The sequence below is a fragment of the Propithecus coquereli genome, unplaced genomic scaffold (genome assembly GCF_000956105.1).
Source record: "Propithecus coquereli isolate 6110/MARCELLA unplaced genomic scaffold, Pcoq_1.0 Scaffold307, whole genome shotgun sequence".
In the NCBI taxonomy this organism is placed as follows: domain Eukaryota; kingdom Metazoa; phylum Chordata; class Mammalia; order Primates; family Indriidae; genus Propithecus; species Propithecus coquereli.
Window position 1 is genome coordinate 2,847,422 of NW_012148697.1, and position 12,211 is coordinate 2,859,632.

General features: G+C 56.1%; 1 protein-coding gene across 5 annotated transcripts in view; it reads right to left on the bottom strand.

Annotated features, from left to right (window-relative positions):
- The window catches only part of PROC (protein C (inactivator of coagulation factors Va and VIIIa)), a 14,788-nt gene extending 2,925 nt beyond the window's left edge, over positions 1-11,863 (bottom strand). Inside the window, exons 1-7 of one of the 5 annotated variants that reach the window (XM_012649958.1) lie at positions 11,804-11,863; positions 10,349-10,429; positions 9,042-9,205; positions 7,547-7,571; positions 7,288-7,425; positions 7,055-7,189; positions 3,533-3,645 (exon numbers count right to left, since the gene is read on the bottom strand). In XM_012649958.1, coding sequence (XP_012505412.1) covers positions 3,533-3,645; positions 7,055-7,189; positions 7,288-7,425; positions 7,547-7,571; positions 9,042-9,205; positions 10,349-10,429; positions 11,804-11,849 — 702 coding nt within the window. In that variant the 5' untranslated portion in view covers positions 11,850-11,863. Of the gene's footprint in view, positions 1-3,532; positions 3,646-7,054; positions 7,190-7,287; positions 7,426-7,546; positions 7,572-9,041; positions 9,209-10,348; positions 10,430-11,783 lie in introns of all 5 variants that reach the window. The other 4 variants (XM_012649957.1, XM_012649961.1, XM_012649960.1 and 1 more) reach the window with 4 other exon arrangements.
- Positions 11,864-12,211: the final 348 nt, after the last annotated feature.

A 12,211-nucleotide genomic window follows, 5' to 3' on the forward strand; every position in this document is an offset into this window, starting at 1 on the left:
GAGAGCTGGACTAATTTGGGGACTTCAGACTAATTTTCTCAGCTCTGTCTCACTCCCATTCCTTTTTATCAGGTACTTAACGATTTCAAATCAGGACATTCTAACTTATTTCTCTGTCTCTGCAATTATGCCTGTAAGGCCAGGCTAAGGCAGAGCCTCTCGCTGCAGCGGGTCGGGACTGTCGAACATCGATTTTACAGGAGCTTTTCGGCCGCACGGGGCGCGTTCTGGGCTGAACCAGCGCCCTCTGGGTTTCTGGCCACTCCCCGCAGGGTTAACGATGGCCTCCACGCCCAGCAGGTGTCACAACAGCTGCCCTCCCGCAACAATAGAGAATAGAAAAAATCGCCAGCCAGCGTTTGGGAGCCAGGCCGAGATTCGGTCCGGCTCTGCCGTGTGAGCCTTCCCGAGCCCCAGTCTCCTCCTCTGCGACAGCGGCTGCACGCATCTGCGTGCACAGCTGGGTTTTCTGTAAAGCCAGCCAAGCTTCGCTTTGGGGCCCGACTGGCCCCAGGAGAGGCTCTAGAAGTTTTGTAGTCACGTTTCTTTACCCTTTTTCATAAACAGAGCACCCCGAGATTTTGTCAGCTTCAGACCCCACAAAACTTGGATCTGCTCCTCCTCACCCCACAGGGCTGATCTGAGAGTTAAATAAGATTCTGTTCATAAAGCACGTGACATTTAGTAGATGTTCAATAAATGTTACTTCCTCCCAGAGTAGCCTAAGAAAGGGACGGGAGGACAGACAGACAGCAGACTGGTGTGCTGGCTGCATGCCCCTTTAATGCTCCATGCGTTGCCCGCAGGGAGGGTGCTAGGGCACCCGGCCCTTGGGGGAGGCCTCCCTGTCTCTGATGTGGCTGTGGATCCAGTCGAGGTAGCGGCTGACTTTGGTGTACACGCCGTAGTTGTGGAGCAGGCCACAGCCTTCGCCCCAGCTCACCAGGCCCACCAGGAACCAGGTGCCTCGGAAGGAGGTGACCATGGGCCCCCCACTGTCACCCTCACAGGCATCCTGCCGGTCCCCGAGGATGCCCGCACACAGCATGTTCTCAGAGATCATGTTGCTCATGACCTGCATGCACTCGTTGCGCGAGACCACAGGGATCTTGATGAAGTTGAGGATGAAGGTGCGGTTTCTCTTGGTGTCTTTCTCTCGGCTGCTCTTATAGCCCCAGCCCGTCACCACAGTCTCCTGGCCAGCCTGAGTGAGCTCGCGCTCTGCAAGGCCGCTGTCCGGGAGGCAGATGGGCACGATGTTCTGTGAGAGGGTGGCCGGCCTGTCCAGGCGCAGCAGCGCGATGTCATTGTCGGTGGTGCTCCTGCTGTAGTTGGGGTGGATGAGGACCTCCTTGATGCCCAGATCCAGCTCCAAATTCTCCCAGCGCCGCAGGTCATACTCCCCTGTGGGGCAGACGCACCGTCAGAGTGGGCGGGTGCAGCCTCTGCCCCGGCCTTTCCCGAGGCTGCCGCGAGTGCCGTGCCCCGGCCGACGCCTGATGGAGGTCACGGCTGGAGAGTGTTCACCCACATGTCCCAGGTGCTGTCCTGGGGCCACCTGTCTGTGCTGTGGATCCCTATCAAGGGTGACTTCTCCTGACAGCAGGAGTGGCCCCCAAGTGTCAATCCCAAAGGGGCAGAATTGGTCCGGATTCAGGACTCACAGAGGGAGCAGTGAGACCAGGGAAGTAATGGGTAGCAGGGAAGCCCAGGGCCCCTAGAAACCCGCAGACACAGACCCGAGCCATGAAGGGCCGTGAAGCAACTGAAGCTGGAGAGAAAGGGCAGGAGCAGTGAGAACCAGAGAGGAGGACCGGCAGAGCACGCCACCGCCGGGAAGGAAGACCCGGATCACACACACGAGACAAGGTCCTCTCAGGCCGGACTGATGGTTCCTGGGCAGGGGGCCTGGAAGCCCTAAGCCAAGCCGCACTAGAGGCCACTGGCCCGTGATTACGCTGAAGGTAATTGTAGGCAGTGTGAACTGCTCGTTCTCAACACACCTCTTCCTTCCTTTTGCACAAAGACATGAGTAAGAAACCTCTCTAGAAATGGCATAGACTGGGGCCTGTGCCCGGGGACCCCAGACTACTAGGGACACAGCTCTCTGCTTTGGCAGATGCCAGGGCCCCTGCTGCGTAGCTCCATCCCTGTCCGTCTGTGAAGCACAGCCCTGAGGCCAGGCCTTGCAGGTCTCTGCACCCAAGGGTGCTGAGGTCCACCCATGGCCTGCTCCGCAGGAGTGGGAGTGAAGAGCTGAGGGTGTGTGTAACCCCTCACTTACAAACACATGTGTGCAAGGACCTGTGCCCAGATTTGAAGAGGGCACCAGAAATCCCCTACCTGCAAAATACCAGGTGTCATAGGGTGGGCAGGGTGGGCACACATAGTCCTTTTCCCCCCAAACACCTTCTGTGGAGATCAAACAATCTCTTGCTCAAGTATCCTGGGGACCAGGGTCCCCCAAACCTGGACAACTTGCCTGGTCCCCACCCCCGGGGCCCCTGGCAAACCCCTCTTGCCTGGCTCCAGCCCATACCAAGCCTGACAATGAGCTTCCTGGAGCCCTCCATGCAGTGGGCCGCCGTCAGCACCCAGGAGGGGTGGATGAGCACCGCCCCGCAGGCCAGCTGCTTCTTCGAGTCCAGCAGGACCACCTGGAATGGGGATGGGGCAGCCACGTCACAGAGCTGCTCTCCGGCAGCTCCAAGTCCAGGGCTCCCAGGTCTCACATGGCCCCGGCATGGTTCTCAAGCACTTCCCTGGGTTCCCTGGTCACTTGGGCATAGGCTAGGGACCTTTTCTGGAATTTTCTATTTCTGCACATTTTATGGTGTTGGCCCATCCCAGGGTGTCTTCCTGACTTTGCTCATGCTGCTCCTTTGTTCCATGCTGTTCCAGTCATCCTCAGCCACACCCAACATCACCCAGTGAGCTCCTCTGATCCTTGGGGGCTTGGGCCAGGACTCGCATCCTCTGGGAAGACTCTGTGGCCCTAGGCTGCCTTGGCAGCTCCCCTCGGGCCTCCCTCAGCCCCTGTCCAGACAGCCATCCTGGCTCCAGTCCCACTGGGTTGCCTTGTGTTTAGAGTCCTGACCCTCCCAGAGTCCGTAAGCTCCCCGAGGCCACTGCCCCCACATGTTGATTTCTGTACCCTGCCCCCGACCCCCAGCGCCTGGCAGAGAGGCACCAAGTAAGTGTTAGTTCCCACGTTGAGGCTGGAGGTACTCAGGACCAGCCCTGACTGTGCCAAACCCCTCCCATTAGCGGGCCTCTCCCTGACATGCTGCAGCACAGCGTTACTTTCCCCTCAACACTGCAGCGCCCCTGCCCTCCTGCTCCACGGCCACCCCGCCCCACCCTGGCCGGCCGCTCCTCTCCCTTTAGCACTCCCCACAAGCCCCCCAAGCGATGGCAGCACTTCCTGCCCGTTCCTGCACCCAGAGCGACCCAGCGGAGGAGAGAGGCAACCTGCCCTTACCTGCCAGGGGCTGTCTCCCTGTCTGGTCAGCTTCCCGTTGACGAGCCGCGGGTCTACTTGGTCTGCTCGGTCTGGGTCCGCTTGTTCTGCTCGGTCCGTGTCACGTTTAAAGTAATTGCGCTTCTTGTCCATTCGTTTCCATAGCCTCCCACAAGGGAACTTCACTGAAGGCAGAGGGAGGCCATGAGTGGCCTGCCAGACACTGTTTCTGAGACCGCCCTCCCACCTTTCTCCCTCCCCCCTGTAGGCCAGTTTGCCACATTGTAGAGTTCAAGGGATAAGTGATGCTTGGAACACTCAATTAATACAAGCTACAAATCCCCTCCAGTCAGTCAACAAACAGTGCCACCTAATGGCAAGAGCCAGACCAAGCAGCATCACCACCTAACTGTGTCCTTGCATAGGTTGTTAAACTTCTGGAAGGTTCATTATACCTTAGGGCTGTTGGGGGTAATCCCTGAGATACTTAGGTAAGATCTCATGCTGGGATGCTGCCAAGCTCCTCATAGAGGTAAGACATTATGGAGAGAAGGAGGTGAGCATTCTTCAAGAGCCCTAAAGAAGCCCTGGGCACAGTTGTGAGGCCTCCCCGCCAAGAGGAGAGTGCACACTGTGGAGAACCGAGGGCTAGAAGGTCTGCCGGGCTCTGCTCATTAGGGGCCTTGAATGCCAGGTTGAGGGATCTAGACTTGCAGGGGCAATGGGATGCCGTCCACAGGGGAACTACATGGTGACAAGACAATGGAGAGAACATGACAACACAATTCCAAAAGCTGACAGCAGATGCATGTGGTGACTGACTTACACTAGAAAGCAAAAACCTCAGCCAGTAGCGGAGATGCCCAGAAGCCAATGGAACCACAGAAGCCTCAGCGCTTCTGAGGGAGGCGGCGCAGGTGGGACTGCGGGTGGGAGGTGTGTTGAGAGTTTGTAAGAGAAACCGCCAGAGCCCTCCTCACTGGCTTGGCTCTGCTCTCCCACCCCATGCAGAAGACATGAAGAGGGTGAACCAGACACTGTGACACAGGGACTCCAGGCACCACCTCAGGAAAGAGGGACATGCCTGGCTGACACAGGAGTCATGCAGACATCCACAGTTTGTGCAGATGCCAGCTTCCTTTCCCCACCCTGCTCCAAGGGGCTGGAAGCCACGCGTGAGCATCCTCCAGCACAAGCTTGGAGGATTCCTTTCACAAACAGCCTAAAATCTGGGTAGCAGAAGGAGGGAGCCTTCCAATAGCCTCGCAGGAAAGCCCACTGGCCACCAGGCATTTCTTTGCAACCTCCTGTGAATCTCTGATTATTTCAAAATAAAAAGTTAGAAAATTTTTTTCAGTAGGAGAATTGGAATATGAAGTTGTGGAAAGTTTCCTGAAAGAAGAACACAAATTCAAAGAGATAGACACAAACAAATGGAAGGATATTCTACGCTCACGGATTGAAAGATGACAATATTGTCCAAAATAATTTACAGATTCAGTTTACAGATTTAAGATGACAATATTGCCCAAAGCAATTTACAGATTCAATGCAATCCCTAATAAAATACCAATGACATTTTCACAGAAATAGAAAAAAAAATCCTAGAATTTATATGAAATCACAAAAGACCCTGAATAGCCAAAGCAATCCTGGGCAAAAAGAACAAAGCTGGAGGCATTACGCTACCTGACTTCAAAATTTATTAAACAGCTATAGTAACGCAAACAGGATGGTACTGGCATAAAAACAGACCCATGGGCCAATGGAACAGAATACAGAACCCAGACATAAACCCACACATTGACAACCAACTCATCTTCAACAAAGGTGCCAAGAACTCACAATGGGGAAAGAACAGTCTTTTTAATAAACGGTGCAGAGAAAACTGGATAACTGCATGCAGAAAAATAAAACTAGACACCTTTCTCTCCACATACATAAAAATCAAATCAAATTGGATTAAAGACTTAAATCTAAGGTCTGAAACTATGAAACTACTGGAAGAAAACATTAGGGAAATGTGCCAGGACATGGGTCTGGGCAAAGATTTCTTGTGTGAGATCCGAAAAGCACAGGCAACCAAAGTAAAAATAGACAATTGGGATTACATTAAGCTAAAAAGCTCCTCCACAGCAAAGAAACAATCAACAAAGATAAGAGACAACACACAGAATGGGAGAAAATATTTGCAAACTACCCATCTGACAAAGGACTGATAACTATAATATATAAAGAGCTCGAACAACTCAAAAAACATAGCAAAAAAAAAAAAAATTCAAGTTATAAATGGGTAAAAGATCCGAACACACATTTCTCAAAAGAAGACATACAAATGGCCAACAGGTATATGAAAAAATGCTCGACATCATTAATCATCAGAGAAATGCAAATCAAAACCACCGTCCGATATCACCTTACCGAAGTTAAATGGCTTGTATCAAAAAGACAACAACAGATGCTGGTGAGGATGTGGAGAAAGGGGAACCCTCGCATGCTATTGGTGGGAATGTCACTTAGTACAGTCACTATGGAGAACAGTATGTAGGCTCCTCAAAAAACTAAAAATAGAACTTCCATATGATCCAACGATTCCACTACTGGGTATATAGTCAAAAGAAAGGAAATCAATATATCAAAGAGATATCTGCACTTTCATGTTTATTGCAGCACTATTCATAATAGCCAAAATATGGAATCAACCTAAGTGCCCATCAACTGATGGATGACTGGATAAATAAAATGTGGTATATACACAATGGAATGATACTCAGCCATAAAAAAGAATGAAATCCTGTCATTTACAAAATGGATGGAACCACAGATCATTATGTTAAGTGAAATAAGCCAAGCACAGAAAGACAAATACTGCATGTTCTCACGCATATGTGGGAGCTAAAAAAATGGTGGATCTCATGAAAATGGAGACTAGATTGGTGGTCACAAGAGGTCAGGAAGGGGAGGAGGAGGGGGAGGGGAACAGGAAAAAAAAGGTCTTTATTACCACTCATCTGTACACCTAAAAATGGCAAAGATGGTAAATTAAATTACATATGTATATTTTACCTCAATAAAAATTGTTCTAAAAAGACAATAAAACTAGAGTAAAGAGATCTGAATGATAGGAGGTCCAGAAATAGAACAGAGAAAGCAGAAGAGAGATTGTCAAAGAAATAACTAAAAATTGTTCCCAGAAGTAAAAGATGAATTTCTAAATTAAAGAGGTCTAACAAGAGCACTGTACAACCAGTGCACAAAGACCCACGCCAAGGAACAACGTGTTGAAATTTACTAATAAGAGTCGTAAAACTCTGACTTTTACAACTTTGTACATGTATAAACGTGGAAAGAATGAAAGTGCGTAAATAGGCAAATGTGGGGACGCAGGGGTGCAGGGGAAGGGAGGCGCGCCCGAGACGTGGGTGAGGAACAGACACGCCCGGCGGGCGGCGGGGCGGCGCGGGGACCAGGAGGAGCGCGGCGGGCACGGACGAGAGAGCGGGAGCGGCGAGGCACGCGCCCCTCGGGTCCGACTGTCGCCCCACTCCCGCCGCCCAAGGGCTTTCGCGCGCCCGCGGCTCCCGGGCGGCTCACCCGCCGGCCGGCACTGCAGGTGGTCGTCCCCCAGCTCGTAGCCCGGCGCGCAGCTGCAGCGTCGCCCGCCCGCCGCCTCCAGGCAGTAGTGCGCGCAGCCACCGTTGTCCACCGAGCAGTTGGAGAAGCTCACCTCTGCGGGACAGGGGCGCACGGGCCGAGAGCGGCGGTGGCGCCGCGCCCGGGCCCCTGCCGCCCGCCCGCCGCCCGCCGCGCGCCCCGCGCCCGCTCACCGAGCTGGCAGAAGCGGCCCTCCCAGCCCCGGCCGCAGTCGCAGCTGAAGCCGCCGATGCCGTCGGTGCACGTGCCGTGCCCGCAGCACGGGCTGGCGCACTGGTGCTCCAGGGGCCGGGCCGCGCACTGGTCACCGTCTGCGACACAAGGCGGAGAGTGGGGGGTCACTGGTATCGCCAGCCCCCTCCCTGACCCCCAGCGGCCCCGAGAGCCCTAGGGGAGCGGACACCCGCAGCCCAGCAAGGGGGACGCACTCACCGACGTACTTGGACCAGAAGGCCAGCTGTGAGGAGAGCGTCAGGGGTCGGCAGCCCGGTGGGGGCCGAGGCGCCTCCCGGGTGCGGCCCAGGTGGGGCAGGGCAGCCTGTGCGCGGGCAGGTGAGGCGGGGAGGGGCTTCCAGACAACCAGGGATCGACCCCTGACGATCGCAGGCCGCAAGTGCTCCTCGCCCCGCAGTCCCCACCTCCCACCCCCGCGCGAACTCCACCCAACCCCCACGAACAGTACCCCTCCCCGCGCAGCAGGACAGAGCAGTCTGCGCCACAGCAGCCTCTGCAAGGGAAGGGACCCCAACCCCCCCGCCAGGCCGCTCTGCCCCTCCCTTCCCCAGCCGCCCTCTGCCAGGGCATTGTTCCCTCGCGTGCCCTCGCCTCCCGTCTCTCCCTAAGCGGTGTCCTCGCAGCCGGTGAGAGGCAGATTGCTGCTTCAGAAAGTCTGGGGCGGCAGAGAGCGTTTCTACCCTGGCGCAGGTTCTCCGCTGTGCACACGACACTTGCTGTGACGCTGATGCCTGCGCTGTCAAACAGGCCCAGCAGCAGCCACTCTGCCATGCTGGGGCCCACTGACCATGGGTGACGTCAGGGAGCCATGGCAGGGATATGCTGTGCCCATATTGTGCCTTAAGACAATCATATGGCGTCTGCTGAGGAGGCCATTTGGGAAAAGAGGCAGTGGGGACTGAGGACCCAGTCCAGGAGGTGAAGGCCAAGGGCAAGAGAGGGGCAGGCCAAGCGCCCCCTTTTGCCTTGAACGCCTCACTGGGAGAGGTGTCCCTACAGACACCTTGGGAGGGGGTGCCAGGTCCTTGCAGCAGAAGTGAGCCCTTGGGGACAGAGGGGGCCCGAGCTTTGTATCAGGAAGCCACCCCCCCTTACCAAGCCCACCCTGCCACCCCAGGACCTCCTCCACAGGGCCGTGGGGACTCTGGAGGACTCCGACCCTTAGGCCAGAAGGACCCAGACCCTTTCTTCAGATCCCCTGAGCAATTGGGATTTCCCCCTTGAGAACTGGACCCAATTCACACAGCAGGTGAGGACATATGGACGGGCATCGGGGAGTCCAGGTCACACATGCTTGATCCTCGGGTACATGAGTGGAAGCAGGGGTGATGGCTGAGACAGAGAGGGGAGGCAGGGTGTCCAGCAGCAGCTGGAGGGTAGACTGAACTCCCTCGATGGGGTTGGGTGGGACTCCCAAGCCCAGGGCTGCCCTTCACTCTCTCCTTCCTGGAATTCATTGCAGGGTTCTGTTTCTTACAGTCACGTGTGCCCAACCAACACCACAGGGCCAGCGTCCTATTCACTGCACTCAGCCATCCCCAGCAAGCTGGGGGGAAGATGGGCTGGTGGCCACCACCTCCCCAACTCCCCAGTGGGCCTCCACGCTCGGTCTCCCCTGGTCCTCCAGGCTCCAGTCGGCCACCAGCCCACCCTGAGCCTCATCCTCTGGACCCAGCCAGCCAGGTGACCTTACTGTGTCTTCCACATTTTGGAAAATCTCCTTGGCCTCCTCGAAGTCACAGATCTCCTCTGTGCACTCCCGCTCCAGGCTGCTGGGCCGGAGCTCCTCCAGGAAGGTGTTGGCGCGTTTGACCCGCAGCACCTCGTGGGCATGCTGGCTGCTGGAGAACACCGAGTCTGCTTCGGGGGGGGAGGGGAGCTCACTTTGGTGGAGGGGCCCGAGAGGGGCTGGGGGCCTGCAGGGGTCTGAGGAAGCCAAGCTGGGACAGCCTGGAAAAGGCTGGAAAGGCCTCATCTCAGGCCCCTCAGGCCTTGTTCTAATTCCAGGTCAGGAAGCTGCGCCTGCTCCTCTGCTCTCTTCCTCTGCAGGAAGCTGGTGACAGTTGGAAGACAGAACCTCCCTGGGAACCCCAATCTGACCTCTGTGTGACCTTGAGCCAGTGTCTTAACGTCTCTAAACCTCAATTTACTCATCCAGAAAATGAGGAGGAGATCATCATGTGAAACAATACGGTCAGGGCCTGGCACAGCAGTAAGCACTCGATGCCAACGCCGGCCGCGGCCGCTAGGACTGCAACGGCAAATGGTCTCCTTGTCCTCGCAGTACACCTCGTGCGGCCACGTCCCCACCCCCAGCATCCCCCATGTCCTCCTTGGACAAGGACGCCTGGAGGGCAGACAGACCTGTCACTCAGTGCGTGTCACCAAGTGCCTCCTGGGCTCTGCAAGGTGTCTGTCTTGGGTGCAGGGGACAGCTAGGAGGCAGGGATCCCAGCGGGGGCGAGCATGAGGGGTTGGAGGGAAGGGCCCCCAGAGGAAGGTGTACCAGGGCTGAGTCCGGACAGATGAACTCAAGCAGACCTCGGGGGGGTGGGGAGGGGACCGGGCAGACGAGCAGCTCGACAAGAGGCACCAAGGCCCCAAGCAGCCTCGTGTGGCTCCAGGCAGGTCATGAGGTCATGGCTACCGCCTGTTGGCTGTGGGGACGAGGAAAGGGGTTGGGGCAGGGCAGCTACGCAGCAGATGTGCACGTTGGGAGGAGAGGCCGTGCCTGGGGCCTTTGCAGTTGAGGGCGCGAGTGGGTGGAGAGGGAACACACAGGGCCCCTGCTGAGGAAGGAGCTTCAGGAGGTAAGCACAGGGCTCCCTGCCACGCCCGTGCCTGCCCTCGCAGCCTGTGTCGCGTCCACAGCTGGCCTGCTTGGGACTTGCCTGCCCCCATCTCACCTGCGGCTCAGAGAGGCTGCCGAAAGGCGTGAAGGCCTGGCAGGCGCCAGCCAGGGCCTGTGCAGGCCGAGAGGGGCCGGGGCTGGGGCCTTACCAAGAGGAGCTGGAGCGCTGGAAATTCCCCAGGTGGCCACGAACAGCAGGAGGCTCGCAAGCTGCCACATTCTGCACCTGTCTGAGGAGGACTTTTGAGCTCCCAGCAGCACACCAGCCGCTGCTCTGCCCGCACCCCCAAGCGGAAGCCAAGTGAAAGGGCTGTTCCTGTGTGCTGGTTGCCAGGGTGAAAGCTGGGGTCGGGGGGTGCTTGTTCACTAGACAGACAGCCCGAAGCCTCTGTATGGAACTAAGGTCAGACCACCTGCCCCAGAAGTGGGAGGCACACGGGGTCCTTGCGAAGATCAAAGGGACTCAGCCTAAGTGCGGTGGGGTGTGCACTGGAATATCTGTGCCCGCCCTCACCTTGCTCTTCGGTGATGGCGGGGGCGGGGCTGGCTGCCGTTGCCGCTCTGACAGCTGGGCTGAGAATAGCTAATGTGGAGTAGACACAGGGTGTCTTTCAAGCAATGTGTACATGATTTGGAAGACAGGCATGAAGCCAGACCACCTGGTGCCAATTCCAGCTCCAGCACTTACCGGATGGCAATGTTGGGCAAGATGCTCAATTGCTCCATGCCTCAGTTTCCTCGTTTATAAAACAAACAGAATAATTGTGTTTCTGCCATAAAGGGTATTGTGAGAATTAACTGAATTAATCCACGTGCAGCTCTTAAAACAGGGTTTGCACATAGCAAATGCTTGGTAAACATTAGCTACTACTATCTCAGTTAAGGCTCACAGCCACCCAAGAGGCAGGTATTAATGTTGTCATCCCCATTTCAGAGGGGAAACTGAGGGCCACAGGGGTTGAGTAGCTTATTAAAAATCCATGACCAGGAGCTGGCAGAACTAGTACTAAAGAGCCCAAGCCTGGTCTTGAGGCTCCAGGCCTGCATCTTAACCCCTCCCCCCAACCACCGAACACCCCACAAGGCCACAGAGCTAGCCCTGCCAGCTGGATACCAAGGAGGCCTCCACTGCCAGCAAGGCCCCGTGAGTAGGCCTGCACGCTGCATCCAACTCCCCTGCCTGATCTGCCTCTGCACCTTTGTTCCCTGCCTCTAAGGCTAGTTCTGATGTTTGTTTAACTCTGAGGCCCCAGGTTTGGAGGTAAGAGTGGAGTAAGGAGAATGGGGGGGTCTGAGGTTCCAAGCTGCCTCTGGGATGGCCGTGGCCCTGGAGACCCTCGGCCAACTTCCATTTGACCCGTAGTCTGGAAAGAGGGACGCACGTGATGAGAGGGGCTCCCTGGGACTCGGGCTCCCAGGCCTGGGGAATGCCAACCGGTGCCTTGGCCTACCCAGGGCTGGGCCTCATTTCTCTTTATCCCAAACTCCGGCTGGTCTCGAGAACCCAAGTTTGCGGATTTGACCCTCATCACCACTCAGTCCTCCTCTTTCTTCTGCACCCCTCCCTCTGCACCCCCCACAGACCTGCGTCGAAGGAGACTCACAGGGGTGGGTCATGGAGAGACTGCAAGTTCTGCCTCCTGCCGCCATGACAGCCTGGAATTCGGGTTAATCCATAACCACAAATATTTGCTTGGCCTTCAGCACTGAGGCCTCCCTCTCCAGAGATAAACAAACAAGTGGCTCACACTCCTGGTCCAAGCTCAAGGTGGCTCGGTTTGCCCGAAGCCCACCTCAGCCCACTAAGGATGCTGTCCAGAAGGGAGGAGGAGAGGGCCGGGCACCCTCAAAACTGTTGATGATGTGGTCTCATTTTAACCTCATGGTGGCTGGCTGAGGTAAGGACGTTGTCCCCGTTTTGCAGATGGGGACATTTTTACTCAGAGATATTATAGTTTGCTCAAGATCAGCACAGGTAATGATTCCATATTTCATCAAATCTAGGATGACAT